This window comes from Oculina patagonica, chromosome 8 (assembly GCF_052425735.1).
Source record: "Oculina patagonica isolate OP01 chromosome 8, crgOcupat, whole genome shotgun sequence".
Classification (NCBI taxonomy): Eukaryota; Metazoa; Cnidaria; class Anthozoa; order Scleractinia; family Oculinidae; genus Oculina; species Oculina patagonica.
Genome location: NC_135765.1, coordinates 10,261,821 through 10,276,380, shown reverse-complemented (window position 1 = coordinate 10,276,380; position 14,560 = coordinate 10,261,821). Strand labels below are relative to the sequence as shown.

Below are 14,560 nucleotides of genomic sequence, written 5' to 3'. Positions count from 1 at the left end.
TGGACACCGGCAAGTCCATTTAGAACCGCTCCATATAAAATTAGTGAAAAATCAACAAGCTAAGTTATCACAAAAATTTACAAACTTAAACTCAAGTCAGAAGAAACAGTTAAATAAGTAAATAAATTAAAAGAAACGAGGAAAAGAGAATGAGATACCAGGTAATGACGGAACCAATTTTTGTACATAGGACTGTGTTGAGTTTATTTTATTACGTTTTGCCAAGTACTCGCTATGGAACATAATGTTTGCAATGAAACTACTTCTATGGATCTAAATGACAAAAACATAGCTTCGTTTAATACAAACAAATGTGTCTACCGGGCGTTATAATTTAAAGTTACAAGCAAACTTTGAAAACTGTTTAGCCCAACAGTATTTCAAAAACCCATATCGCAATCCATTTCAATCTTCTTTGCTGCTGACCATCCGTACCTTCTTTTGTATTTGCTGTGTTATTGAAACGTTCCTTCGCGGTTATTGTTATATTCGCACCGTTCTGAACACTAAGAAACTACATTTTTGAGAATCCTTTGCTTAACAAGTCTTACAAACGTTCTTTCAACCTTCTGTTCCGGCAGCTAAAAGTGATACTGTTCCAAGCTTACATAAAGCTCTTCAGCCGTATTCTGAGATTCGTTCTCTCTCTTTTTCTCTTTCTTTTTTGCTCTCTCAAAACATAAACAACAATATATTCCCCAAATAACTTTTATTATACTTAACAATTATTCGCCGAAGGCGAAGTGATTATTGTTAAACCACCATGTTTACGATCAATTTAAAGCCTTGAAAACCATCTCTTGAAAATATTTTCGGTCCAAAAGCCTTGGTAGTTAATTTGCAAAATTCCCAATGTTTCAAATATCCAAGACTTGGAGTGATTTCTTTTAAATGAGTGAAATTTTCATTCAGCAAATGCCGCCATGTTCACTAGCCTGGATGGCAAAGGTGGCATGGCTTAGTAGCCAAACCTTGAGCTGCTATATTCACCGCCTAGCGCGGTGAATATGTCGCTATAGTCCGAGCTTCTCGACCAATCAGAATTCAATTCACCTCTGGAAATTATACTAAAAGTATCTAGACCGAAAGTATGGCAACCAATTTCTTCTGCATGTAACCCAGACTTCTTATAAATTAAGATTGGTTTTGTCCATCAACAACCAATGCTTATTCCCAATTGTAACTTTGTACTGAAAATAAAAAAATAGTTTTCCTCGACAACAACATAAAACACAGCTTTTTGATTTACAGAAATAAAGAAATCCTTTCTCAATTAAAAATATTGAAGTTGGATCAAGGCAAGTTTCTCAAAAAGAAAATATAGTAATTGCTGATTTGTTTAATATACGAAGTTGTTCCCCCATTTGAACTTTCAAATATGTTAATACCCATTTAAAATGCCAACAGGTATACAAACTGAATTGACTGACAAAAAAGCAGAAAAAAGCGAAACACTTATAAACATGTACAACTAAAAACAGATGCAAATACGGCTGTCACCTATATGGCAACAGTCTTACACAATCCTACAAAATGATTGAAATTACTGAAAACTAGTTTTCCTGAGGTAAAGGCAATGCGTACACACACGACAATGTCACTTATTGAGGTTTTTCTATAACAGAAGCGATGAACTTGTAGCCGACATTGGTAACGTAACACTGATGGTCAAATCTTCCAGTAAGCATGTCAGGCACACTTGTCCAGCGGTTCTCCTCGGGAATGTAACATTCCACTGAGCTTAACAGTGGACCTGTTCTGTTGCTGCTTACACCACCAACAACATAAACCTTACCGGCGTGCACCACGGCAGAATGCTTCATTCTAGAACAACGCATGGGGGCGATGTACTGCCATCGGTTATTTTTTGTGTTGTAAACTTCACAAGAACGAAGTACATTGTGTCCGTCACAGCCACCAAATATGAAGAGTTTGTCATTCAATGACACTGCAGCAGCAAATCGTCGTCCTTCATTCATGGGTTGAACACAACTCCATGCATCTACGAAAACGCAAAAATGACATAAATGATCTTGATGACGACAAATACATTCTATAAGCATTCTGGCTTGATTTTGCATCAATTTCCATTATTTTGTGACTTTCTAAGAAAATGGTGAAATGCAAGATGGCGGCTCTAATGACGTCACAGCCAACAGAAATTATGTCATCTTGTAGAGTAAGCGACAGGCTTTCTACTCAGTGCAAAATAAGTTCGCTGCGCCTTAACAGAACGTAAACTCTGGGGAGCGGTTCCATCCACCACACCCCCACCCCCCGCCCCCCTTGTACGATGGTGGGGGTATGAGTTTGCTTGTACGTCCAAGGGCTAAGGTGATTCCACTGAAATAGAAGAAGTATTAAAAATTTTCTAAACTTGGTCCAGGTTACAGTTATGTTATGAGTATTACAAAAATGAAATAAAAAATGAAGGTCAACGGTTTGTTTTTGTGCAAAATGGATGGTCATTACAGTAACTATACGACCCGCGAGCCATTCATTTGGTATCCTATTATTATATTAGTCTAGTTCAACAAAATAGACTTTGATCTTATATTATAAACTATTCTTATTGAACAGGAATTAAGATAAAAGAAATTAAAGATTTTGCTTGATGCCCACATAAACAACACTACCAAAAAACGTTTTTTTTACGGCATTCAAATAAAAATATTTTAATGTAGAATTTTAAACTTTTCTTTAAATCGCGATATATTGTAGACAACCGTATGACACTTAAATAAATGCATTAAAAATGGGGGTCGCTGTTCTCGTTTAGAAGAAAACGACCATTTATTTCCTTTCCGAGCTTAGCCTAAAGGAAATCTCGTAGTGTTCTGCGTGTACGCGCGCTCAATAACGCACAGCAAGGACGCGCAATGCAATTCAATGGAATCACCTTAACTAGAACCATTTGTGAGTAGTACATCATAACATGACGGAAAGTTGATGCTATTCGTTAAATACTGAAAAAGATGGCTGAAATACGGGCTAAGGGAACAAATATCAGTGTATATTTTCGCATCAGAAGGACAGTTTTTTGTTTAGTTACCTGAAGCCAGAACAACTACCGTGTGTAGAGTTAAGCCTCGGCTAAGCGATCAAACATTTTCGTCTAACATTGTGTTTGTCACACACAACATGGAGTGGCTATTAAAACGAACAAACAGTGTTTGAACAAACATCTACCAAAGTGAGCCCACATAACGCTTTGTGCGTATTACCGCTGAAATTATGCCGCGGCGTCACATAGATTTGGTTTCTGATTGGTTACTTTTTCCTGCCCGGGCTTGCTTTGTTTGCAGAGGTGGCTAAACGATCAAACATTTGCGCGTGAAGCAAAATGTTGGATGAAAATGTTTGATCTAGATCAAACATGGAAACCATTTAAATGCAATGTTGAGAGAGGCGGCTAAACGGTCAAACATGCTCTTCCAACATGATGTTGGACGAAAATGTTTGATCGTTTAGCCGGGGCTTTATTACCTTTAGTTGCATCATAGCATTCAACACTTCGAATCGCGTCTGGAATAGCATGTGGGTATGGAGTTTGAAATCCGCCAATAGCATACACGTGGTCTCCTGATAACACAAGACAGTGGCCTGCCCTGGGAAAAGACAATGATGCTAACGGCATAACGCTTGAAGAGCCATCTTTTAATTCAACAGTAAAGGCATTGGATGTACATCTGTTAGTTTTTGGATCCAGTCCTCCCACAAGAAGCACGCTACTGCGGCCAGTGGACAATGCACAGAATGAGTCCAACTCGACATCATGCACAGCGGGTTGATATTCCACTGCATCCCATAAGTTGCTTTGACCACTAAACCTTTCCACGAAAGGAATCACGGGATCGCTGACACAAACGTCTCGGAGCCCGCCAATGACAAAAAGCTTGTCTTCCAAAGTCACCATTTGAAGCCTGGAAGAAAGTTAAGATCGTGAGTTCAGGCATAGAAAAACAACTGGAACACGACAAGCAATGAAGTAAACAAGCGACCTGTTAACTCGATCACAGTTTCTACGTATTACTGGTACAACCTCTTGGCGTTAAGGACTAAGGTATTTTGATGCTCACTGACACACAAATAATAACAAAACACAGTTTTGACATAATCAGTATTTTGGATCATTGCTAAGACTAAGACATCTTGTTGTGACTTGATAGTTTTTGCTAAGTGTTTTCTTTTATGGCCAACGATTCCATGTTAGCAATGAGTCTTGCTTAGAGGGGCTAGGTCACGGTATTTTAGGTAATTATATAAACAGGGTTATATAAACAGGGATGATTTTCGAGGAATGTAAATAACACTTTCATACAAATTGAGACAAACTTGAAAAAGGTCGGGCCGACGTTTTTCAAGTTTTACCCGAACGCAATCCGTTTGAATCTTCTCCACTTTTGCCCATCCATTTCCCTTTTTGGCCTTTCGGTGTTTCTTAAGAGTTATTCTACAGTTTTAAGCCGTTATTGTGATATTTCAGTTAATTCTATGACCAGTTGGTCAATGCCAAAATTGCCTAAAATTGCGCGACATAGGCCCTTTAACAACTGAACAAAAATCTAACAAATTTTACGTTACCTCCATCGAGGAAGCTTCATATGTGAGAGGTTCGTCCATTTACCCACAGCGGGAATAAAACAACAGACACTGTTGAGGATTGCTGAGTTATCACATCCGCCCGCCACCACAAGCACTTTAATTACACTGCATGACTTTCTCGAGGTAACTTTGTCAGTTTGTTGAGCCCAGAGTACTTCTTTGGTTGCTTGCCCAAGTTTCGAAACCATCCTGGATTCACTAAGTTCCTTTTGATTTAATTTGCCTTGAATATATGGCAGGGGAAAGGGCGGCAGTCGAATTAATTTTAACAATTCAGTAAAACTGTCTTTTCGCACTTCCAGATCGTAGTTTATCCAATCTATTGCGATGTCAAGAAGTTGTTCTTCGTTTTCAATCTGTATATCCTCACTGGACAGAAACTTCATAATATCTCCCTTAGAAAGCTTCAAAAATGTCTCTGTTTTGGCAAGTTCAGTAAACTCTCGGTTTATATATTGGGTGACTGTTTGACTCAAACCGTTACACGAAAAAGTGTCAGCTATAGAAAGAATCGTAAAACAATTTCCCATGTCGACTACACTTTCTAATAATTGACAACATGCTTTCCTAACCTTTTCCACAAAAAGAAAACTGGATGCTTCCAACAGCTCAAACACATTTTCGACATGAATTTGAATCTGTCCGGTGTACATGAATTCTAATAAGCTTTCCATTGCTTCGGCGCTGACACTCTTCAAGCTTGCTCTAGCTTTATCCTTTTCCAGCATTTCTGTGGTGAACATAGCCAGAAAGAAACTGCTGTTAGCCGCAAGAACCCCTTTGTGTGCTGAAAACTCCTCGCCGTCCACATTCAAATTAACATCACACAGTACTCCTGAGTGCCTTTGCGTGTTCAGTTCTTTTAAAGTTTCGTTGACATCACAGTGTATTTCAAGGCAGCTCGACGTTATTTCGTCTTTTTCAGGATCCATGTTCGGCTCTACTTTGACAAACCTGGCTCGGTAAACATAATCCAACAAGCTAAAAAAGGATACGACACTAATACCCAGAACACTACAAGCCTTTCTGCTCCAATGAGCAGTCATGAAGAAAGTAATTAAGTGATGTAAACAAATCAATGTGATATTGTAAGTCGATAACCAATATTTCCATGTGGCCCAAAATTAACGTTCTCTTCTTGACGGTGGCGTGGGCCCGTTGCTATAATCGCATTAAATTCTCTGTTATTTCTACTCCAACTAAAACCATAACACATAAAAGGTGTTTACTGAGACAATAACTTTTGAAGAAAAGGCCATTTGCTAAAAAAAGAAATTGTGTTTTGATTTGCACTGATATTCGACTGCTGGTGGTTACTTAATTATTAAAATCGACAGAGTCATTTGCATTATTTTTAACCCAGGCATATAATAATAAACTCAGATATAATTAATTTTATCACTGTGCACATAAAAAACTGCACTGTTAACATTTTGATTTGATTTTGATGAATCCATTTCGCTTCTATCAATCAAATACTCTTGCTACTATTTTTTCTTTCCTGAAAATTTATGTATTGCAGCATATCGGTCTTGGAGTTTAATTTAAAATGCATGCTATTTTTTAAAAGTACCCCCTACTACCCCATCCTCCCTTCCCCAGGAGGGTGTCGGAAGAACTCGAACGCAAACCGATGCCCAGCATTTTATGGAGCCCAAGCTATACTTGTTCACGAAAGACACGCAACTTACGTGACCAGTTTATTGCTATGTTACATATCATTATATCAAAAAGGAGATGTTTAAAACTGCTTGCCAAATGACGTTTGTGTTCTCGTGGTTTCAAAAACCTTTGCGTGTCAAAAATGTAAAAAGCGAATACAGTCGAGTCTCGTTTTAGACAACCGGGTAATACGGGGGACTTATTAACCAGCCCTACGGCAGGATGCGTGTATTTCCGTATTTTAAATCAAAGGCACATAATGGTTTAGGAAATACCTTTCGACACGAAATAAACAGTTGATCCTGTAGACGATCTCAGGATGTTCCAAAGTCTCTCTTGTAACCACTGTCGATGGTGAATTGATCAGTAACTGTCATTTGTTTTATATAATCTCCAAACGAATGAGCATACCTTTCCATGCATGGTTTAGATGGTTCAGTGAAGACCTATGAGCATACCTTTCCATGCATGGTTTAGATGGTTCAGTGAAGACCTAAAAGGAAACGGATGAGAACAACTATAGGAAACGGAATCGAAATCAGAAGAAGGCTTTTGTCACGAAGATTGTTCTTTGTTCAATACCTTACTTTAATGTTTTTGTGCAGTGCTCTTTTATTTTGCTATATTTTTTGCTCTTTCCTCCAGTAAAAGGTCACTCAACAGGCCCGTCGGGTGGATTCTGTTCAGGGGGGTTCTTTTATTTTTTCGGAGGTATTTTTTTGCGCCAGAGGCGGAGATGCTTACACGAGCGCCAAAGGCGCGAGCCTTTAGGGAGGTCTAGAAATCTAGGTTCTCTCAAGTGCCATTTCCTGCATTTTGACATCATTTCTGAGGTGGGATGCATTTTCCTTTAATATTAATTAGTTCTTCGGAAAGTAATTTTCATTCTAAAAAATTACTGAAATGTTCAGAAATGAGTGTGTGCATTTAGACAGTTTTCAAAACACATTCAGGGTGGATGAGTGGACAAGAAATTGAAAGAATGGTGAATTATCTGACATGTTATACAATTATGTATTTTTGAAACAACTATTGAACATGTTCCATGTCTTAGCAGGTACAGAATATCTGTTTGTTCGCGGGGGTTATTGTATAACTTTCATAAATTTTGGTTAGGATTATTTTGCAATGCTTACACACTGTCTTAGACTAAGAGCTTTGTCCAGAAATCTACAAAACAACAAATGCGCAATCTTGCTTATCCAGTCAACAAACGCTAGTTCTGATTGCCGCGGGCGCCACGACAAGGATGGAAAGGAAGACGAACATCAACTAAATAAACCAATCCAAAAGATTAGAACTTTTCATTATAGTGCCAAAATGTTGCTGCTTCCTCCGATAATTTAAATCTTGGCAAGGAAGGTAGTCGTCCGTGTAATCGTCCGATCACAGTCTTTTGATTGTTTTGTGTAATTTTTTTCTTTCTTTTCAACCCCCAAAAATGCTGACTTCAAAAATTTTAAGGGGTTCGTTCGAACCCCTCGAACCCCCCCCCCCCCTCTCCCCCACCCTACGGGCCTGCTCAAGTTCTATTAAAACCTGTTCATTTCAGAATATCTTCACGCGTTCCTAACAACATGCAATGACAATAATTCCAACGAAAAAAAGCTGATCCGTCCTAAGTATGGCTTCTAAACATCACTAAAATTAGGGAAACAAAAACTAGGGAAAAGGAAAGAGGCAACTTCTGCCTGAATCTGAATCAGGAAAAGGAAAGAGACGACTTCAGGAAACGGAAAGAGACGACTTCAGGAAACGGAAAGAGGCGACTTCAGGAAACGGAAAGAGGCGACTTCAGGAAACGGAAAGAGGCGACTTCAGGAAACGGAAAGAGGCGACTTCAGGAAACGGAAAGAGGCGACTTCAGGAAACGGAAAGAGACGACTTCAGGAAACGGAAGCAATTAAGACTTGATAGCAAAGTTCTACTAGGGTCATCCATTTTTATTTGTTTGAGTGCTGAGTTAGTCTGGATTACGAGAAAAGAGAAAATCGTTTTAGGTTTAACAACTTTTTCAACCGGCGTGATACTCAGTTGAAGCGGTTGAAGTTTGTCAATTCAGCACTGAGACGAAACGTTAAAACAATTGAGCAACTTAATACAACCCAATAGGCCTTATCACGGTTTTCGACGCCATCTTCACGAGTAGGCAAGCGGGCAGAAATTACAGTGTTTGTATGGGAATCCGACGGCAAATATTTTTTACAAAAATTGAATTCTGGACAACTTATGAATTGTAAAGTTAAGATACTAGGCAAAAGTTTTTATTCACCAAGTTTGAAGGATGTAGCGGGGCTAGAAAGCATTCAGTTACGTTTTTTATTTTCCATACATTTGTCTATATTTTTTTCCCGCGAACTGCGTCAACTCACCGAACCGGTACGTAAATCTGCAGAGAAAATACAGACAAATGTATGGAAATTAAAAACGTTACTAAACGCTTTCTAGTCCAGCTACATCCTTCAAACTCGGCAAATAAAACTTTTGCCTAGTAACTTAACTTTACAATTCATATTACAACTACCATTTAACTACCATTTTTTGCCGATAAATAAGAATTAATAAAGAAAATTTAGTAGATTTGATTTCGTAATATTTTTTAAAAACATTTCCGCAACCGTAGCTTTTGCATAATAGTAGTTAATGGAACGAGCGCTAAACATACATGTAACTTTGATCCAATTGCTTTAAAAAAACGTCAAAATGTATCCTGAAGTTATATTTTGATGAAGTGAACGTCACGAACGGCGACCGTCAACTTATTCGTGGAGGTGAAAACGTCCTTTTCCGGGTGCCGTTCGTGGGCTCAAAAACGTCAGTGCTTATAAACTCTCTGAATTAATGCTCGTGAACACCAAAATACTATAATGGTTTAAATCCTCAGTAAGTGGTTATTTTTATTCAGCTTTCAGTATGTTTAACATTTCCAGTTCATTTGAGGACACCACATCAGCAGGTATTCTTCCATTTTTATCCTTGATTTTTACAAGACTGGAGTCCAATTCTACCAACAGTTTGACAACCTCTTTCTGTTTCCTTTCAGCAGCCTGAAAAAAGATTAATGAAGCGGACCGTTGTGAGTGCGGGCAAGTACCAAATCCCGAAACAACGAAACGAAACGACCGAAACCGCCGAAACGAGCGAAACGAAACCGCCGAAACGGCCGAAACGCCCGGGAGGGGTACTCCAAAAAGTTTTGTACGGGGAGGCTCCGCCCCAAGTTCTAGCCCCTTACCCTTTTATATACCATTTTTGACAGAAATTGTACCCCTTTCGTATATCTTTAACTGAAAAAAGGTACCCCTTTCATATACCTAAGAGACATAACATGGTCTTAAAATAGGACGTTTTCTTGTCATTTTTATGTAGCGCTTAATAAATTAAAATAATACAGCCATAAATTGCGTCTGTTTGAAATATTTTAATTAAAGGCCCTTTTAAATAGCCAAATGACATATTTCCATACCCTTTCATATACTTAAACGCGTGAAATCCCTACCCTTTTATATACCTGAAGCCTGAAAAAGGTACCCCTTTCGGGCGGAGCCTCCCCGTATAGGCCATTATAGGGAGTCCCCCCCCCCCCCCGGGCCGAAACGAAACAAAATAACCGAAACAAGCAAAACTTCAAGATTTTCGCCACTTACCGTACTATACACTCCGTTTAGCCTACTATACACCCGGGGTAGCCTACTTTTCACTTCGGTTAACATGCTATGCTCTCCGGTTAGCCTGTTTACGGTTAGCTCTCAATAATTGTAATGGGTTTTGCTTGTTTCGGTGATTTCGTTTTGTTTCGCTCGTTTCGGCCGGTTCGGTTGTTTCGGCGGTTTCGTTTCGGTCGTTTCGGTCGTTTCGTTTCGGTAATTTCGTTTCGTTGTTTCGGGTTTTAGTGCATGCCGTGAGTGTGTGGTTGGTTGACTTTTGCTTTGTGAAAAAATAGGGAAAATTCAAAACAAACCCATTCAGTGGTGACCCGTTGGGTGAAAAAAACATCTGACGAGTTAAAAATTTAGACACTAACTTTTCCCGAAATCTTCCGGAGATACTCGTTTCCTGGATTATTTATACATTACTAACTAAGCTGAACTGGATAGTAATTAACAATAAATTATTATCCTGCAAATTGTGTGGAATATCCCCTGATGCTTAGCCGACACGGCTGTAGGCCGAGTTGAAGCTAGTTGGCTAAAATCAGACGATATTCTGCAAGATTGAGTAGGATAATTGTTTTATTATTCAACACTGTGAATGAAAAACACAGCCAAAAATAATGTGGTTGTTAGTTTCCAAATAAGTAAGGTCTCTGAAAACTGACATCCATAAGGAAAACTTAATAATCATAAAAAAAACATTCACAAACTTGTATGACTGCATGTTACAGTATATGGTAATGTAAAGTCTGCATGAAAGCCTCGTGATCCATCAGGTAGTGCTTACCCGACTTTTGGGTTAGAATAAAATGACAAGAATATATCTACCCTCCCCATCAACCCTGGCTTAAGAATGGCAAACTAGTTAATCGCAGGCCAACACCCCAGCAATAAACATCAATTTGCCAGTATCCATTTTACACCAAGGTGGAGAGTCGAGTTTCTTTGCCACAGAACACAATACAGTGCCCTAGTCAGGTCTTGAATCCAGACTGCTCAATCCTACAGTCCGGTGAACTAAGCATTAGTCCCCGTGCCTCCCATTGACTGTTGTATGGCAAACTATAAAACCGAGAGGATTCATTCTGTACACTGATTTTCTCATGGTTAATGGGACTGTCATGAATTTAAACAGATTTTTGAATAGCCAAAATTTATATTTGTGTGAAAGGAAACTTAAAAATAATGGTCCATTTTTATGAACAATTGCTATTTTAGAGCACTAAAACTGTTTAAAAGCCTGTTTGGCTGCGGATGGCTTGGATGGAAATGGATTCAGTGGGATTTGAAAACGTTAGCCAACCTTTTCAAGTTGTTTCCGCACGCCCCCCAAAAAAGCAGTATTTATAACCAAAGTTTGTTTATCCCCAAGTTTAATTGTTTAAAGATAATGTTTTTCTTTGGTTAAGTTGCCTACCACTTCTCTCAGAACAGTTTAGACCACAAATCTGCGAAATCCCCGTGACATAGTCCCTTTAAATAGTTGTTAAATTGATACCTTGTGTAGTGTAGTTTGTCCATCACCATCACAGAGTTGTAAATCAGCACCAAATTTGATGAGGAGTTTCACCACTGTGGTATGGCCAGAGTATGCAGCCCTGTGTAGCGACGATACTTTGCCTGATCTGGTCTGTGCATTGACATCTGCACCTTGTTCAAGTAGCAACTGACAGACATCTTCATGGCCACTGCGACTAGCATAATGCTGTTTACAACAATAAATTACCGGTATATGAATTTTATGAAACCGGCCTTGATTTATAGCAATGCACTACTGTCTAAATTAACCTAACAAGTCTTAGGTCTTGTGTAGATTACCATAAAATGCTAGTTATCAGCCCTAGGCTCATACAAGTTCATAATGAGAATGGGTGGAAGCTGGTAGTGGGGGGGGGGGGGGTATGTAACAGGAGAGTCTAGGGGGGACTGTAAGAGGCACAAAAGAAAAAACTATTGGAAAATGAGCAGACAAGAAACGAATTAATCTGATAAGAAAGTCACTCTGATAAAGCCGTTGGCCGGGTCTGCTTGCAAACTATATTCATTTATAATTGGCTTTTACTTTTGAAGTACATCATACAATTTTTATGTGGAAAAGCTGGATGGGGGAGGGTTTATATGGCAGGGGTGGGGAGGGGGCTTATAACAGAAACAGTTTTTGTTAGCAGACAAAATTGATGTTGGGAAATGGTACCACAAAGAAGGAGTGGAATAATGGCGTATGAAGCCATATCCGAGTTTTAAAAAAGTTGAGTTATTTTTGGGGCGTTGGATGAGGTGAACTGAGTAAGAACTTTATTTATATCATCAGGGTAACTGTATTTTTGAGGCGATAAATTGCTCTATTTTCACCTTGTTATCTCCATTTTCCTTGGGTACCCCCAGCCCCCGCCCCCAACACCACCACAACACCTACTTTGAATTCTTTCTGTCTTTCTATATAAACAGGCCCTTGGAACATCATCAGACTTCCTGGGTTCGTTGAATCACCAAGTTACATTATCTTTTTCAGCCACTCGTTCTCTAGCCTGCATGTTATCAACATTCTGTCACATTTACTTTGCCTTGTTCCTGTTTGGCCTTTTAATTTCCCAGGCCTTCACAGTATCATTGCCGTCACTATACTACTCATTTCGGTGACGTATCCAGGGTGAATGTACCACGTGACCCAAAACGGGTTGACAGCAACGAAAATAGAGGCTTAGAAACTAACCAAATAGTTTATTTACCAGTGCTGTATATCCAGAGCCATCTCTGGCATCAGGGTCCCCTCCCTTGTCCAAAAGTGACCTGACTCGATTCACATTACCATCAAGAGCCGCTTGCCATATTCCTCGCTCAAAGTCCATTTCAGTTAAAGACTGGGCGAGAGATGATGGTTTGGATGAACAATTGCAACCTTTTGCGCTGTCGACATGTTCACAAATTCCGTCCATATTGAAGCGCTCCAAAGCTTAGCAGCAGTAAACATATGTCAAATAAATTTCCTTATTTCAACATTCAACAAATTGTTCTTGGTCTTTCTTCCCTCTTAAAAGGGCATCGATTTAGGTTTTCTTCGTTCTTAATGGAAAAAAAATCAATAAACTTCTGGAACGTGCACTTATCTGTCGTCACGCCATGGTTGTCAGTTGCAAATGTTTTCGTGTACGACCGCATGAAAAATTCACTTCATTACACTACCATTAGTAAGTGGACCCACGATGCATTAAACACGCATTTTAACAAGTGGAAGTCTTCGTTAAGCCATTTAAACAACAAAGTCATCCAAAAGTTTCAAAAAAATACTTCAAAACAAACGGCAAAATTTGACAAAAATATTACATGAGGTAAATTATTTAAAGTAACCGTGAGGAGCTTGGATACCACAAACTTGTTCTCATTCTCCTCGAGTATTGCAAGTCGCTCTCTAAACTTGTTATCACGTTTTGAAAACGTCGAGTTAAGCGTATTTTCTACGGCGAAAATGTCAAGATACGCTGATAAATCTACCTTAAGACGAAACCGCAGTCCATCTCCTAGACACAGGCATCAAAATGGTCGATATCCAAGTCCTAAATCGCGCTCGAGATCAAGAAGTCGAAGTGGTAGTAGAGAGAGAAGTACAAGCAGAGAACGCTACAAGTCGTCAATGTACGTATTAAGCTTAAGTTATAACTGTTCCTACTTGTTTTGATAGTGTTATAAAATAAGAGAGCAATAACTTAACTGTTACTTGAATCAAACTTTAATTTGTTTTTCTGTTCTTCGGTTCTGTGCCCAGTTGTTCAAATGAATACATAGCGCTATTCACTGGATAAATCGATATCTAGTGAATGGCGCAGTTTGTTTTATCAACACTTATCCACTGGATATCGATTTATCCTGTGGATAGCATTATTCTTTCCTTGGAACTTTAAACCTTTTAAATTTTCCAGCTTTCAAACGGCTCTTATTTCTCTACATGATGCACATGACGATTGTTTGTTGAGAAAAATTAATCAGCAAAATGTGATGACATGAGTATTGAAAGGAAGTACATGACTGTATAAAAGACTGGGTTACGTATGACATAACTAACATTATTATACATTATAGTCACTAGCTGTCTTCTCATTGGCTAAGAGCCTACAGCTAATTCTGGGAATCCGCGCAACCCACGAGCAACCTACAGATTAGTGAATAATCTGCTAGCAGATTATTCACTAATCTGTAGGTTGCGCGTGCAATGCATGATTTCCAAGAGCAATGTGTCAGGCAACTGGCAGCAAAGGAAATTTATTGTTCGTCGATTCACTTCTTCAACCGAGAAATTGTTTGACCATAGTTCAAAAATTGCTGACAATAAAGTCTCGGAAAACACAAAATGACTAACAAAAATTGGGAAGTAACTATTCCACGATTTAATAGGATGACCAGCCGGGATTAGCACAAGTTTTGAAACAGGTTGAAATTGTTTGTTATTACTTCCTTTTCCAGAAAAACAATGGATAATAAAACAATTATTAGATTCAGTTTATGTGATATTCGGAATAATCAAAGTCTCTGTAAGTGTTATCAGCCTCAGCCTTCGGCTTCAGCTGATAACACTTACCTCAACCTTAATTATTCCAGATATCACAAAACCTCATCCAATAATTGTTTACTAGTATATACTCAAA

General features: G+C 38.8%; 3 protein-coding genes and 1 long non-coding RNA gene across 6 annotated transcripts in view; 2 read left to right on the top strand and 2 right to left on the bottom strand.

Moving 5' to 3' along the window:
• Positions 1-90: 90 nt before the first annotated feature.
• On the bottom strand, positions 91-8,074 carry LOC144662559 (kelch-like protein 3). Of its 3 annotated transcripts, none has more exons than XR_013572475.1 (5): positions 6,761-8,068; positions 4,585-6,713; positions 3,487-3,923; positions 1,456-2,002; positions 91-1,425 (listed from the first exon to the last, which is right to left on the bottom strand). XR_013572475.1 is itself a non-coding variant. In XM_078523400.1 (5 exons), the coding sequence occupies exons 3-5, from the start codon at positions 5,649-5,651 to the stop codon at positions 1,602-1,604; spliced, it is 1,905 nt and encodes a 634-aa protein (XP_078379526.1). In that variant the 5' UTR covers positions 5,652-6,713; positions 6,761-7,908; positions 7,953-8,074; the 3' UTR covers positions 91-1,601. The 3 variants fall into 3 exon arrangements, 2 of the variants coding, with proteins under 2 accessions (XP_078379526.1, XP_078379525.1); XM_078523400.1 differs by having other exon boundaries at positions 91-2,002; positions 6,761-7,908; positions 7,953-8,074; XM_078523399.1 differs by having other exon boundaries at positions 91-2,002.
• A 115-nt stretch (positions 8,075-8,189) lies between these two features.
• LOC144662634 (ankyrin repeat domain-containing protein 46-like) lies at positions 8,190-13,184 on the bottom strand. Its single transcript, XM_078523495.1, has 3 exons — positions 12,650-13,184; positions 11,419-11,625; positions 8,190-9,314 (listed from the first exon to the last, which is right to left on the bottom strand). The coding sequence occupies exons 1-3, from the start codon at positions 12,854-12,856 to the stop codon at positions 9,165-9,167; spliced, it is 564 nt and encodes a 187-aa protein (XP_078379621.1). The 5' UTR covers positions 12,857-13,184; the 3' UTR covers positions 8,190-9,164.
• Positions 9,442-9,668, top strand: LOC144662667 (uncharacterized). Its single transcript, XR_013572502.1, has 2 exons — positions 9,442-9,487; positions 9,527-9,668. It is a non-coding gene; the product is annotated as an uncharacterized LOC144662667 (long non-coding RNA).
• Positions 13,185-13,316: 132 nt separating the features above from the next.
• The window catches only part of LOC144662615 (uncharacterized), a 13,486-nt gene continuing 12,242 nt past the window's right edge, over positions 13,317-14,560 (top strand). The window contains exon 1 of the mRNA XM_078523467.1: positions 13,317-13,553. Within this exon, the coding sequence (XP_078379593.1) occupies positions 13,387-13,553 (167 nt within the window). The 5' untranslated portion in view covers positions 13,317-13,386. The remainder of the gene's footprint in view (positions 13,554-14,560) is intronic.

Coding starts and splice junctions, on each gene's coding strand:
- LOC144662559 (XM_078523400.1), bottom strand. CDS start 5,651: ATGACTGCTCATTGGAGCAGAAAGGCTTGTAGTGTTCTGGGTATTAGT. Junction 3,924..4,584: donor ATGAAGCTTCCTCGATGGAG/GTAACGTAAAAT, acceptor ACTTTCTTCCAG/GCTTCAAATGGTGACTTTGG. Junction 2,003..3,486: donor ATGCTATGATGCAACTAAAG/GTAATAAAGCCC, acceptor GCGTTTTCGTAG/ATGCATGGAGTTGTGTTCAA.
- LOC144662634 (XM_078523495.1), bottom strand. CDS start 12,856: ATGGACGGAATTTGTGAACATGTCGACAGCGCAAAAGGTTGCAATTGT. Junction 11,626..12,649: donor GCTCTGGATATACAGCACTG/GTAAATAAACTA, acceptor TGTTGTAAACAG/CATTATGCTAGTCGCAGTGG. Junction 9,315..11,418: donor GACAAACTACACTACACAAG/GTATCAATTTAA, acceptor ATCTTTTTTCAG/GCTGCTGAAAGGAAACAGAA.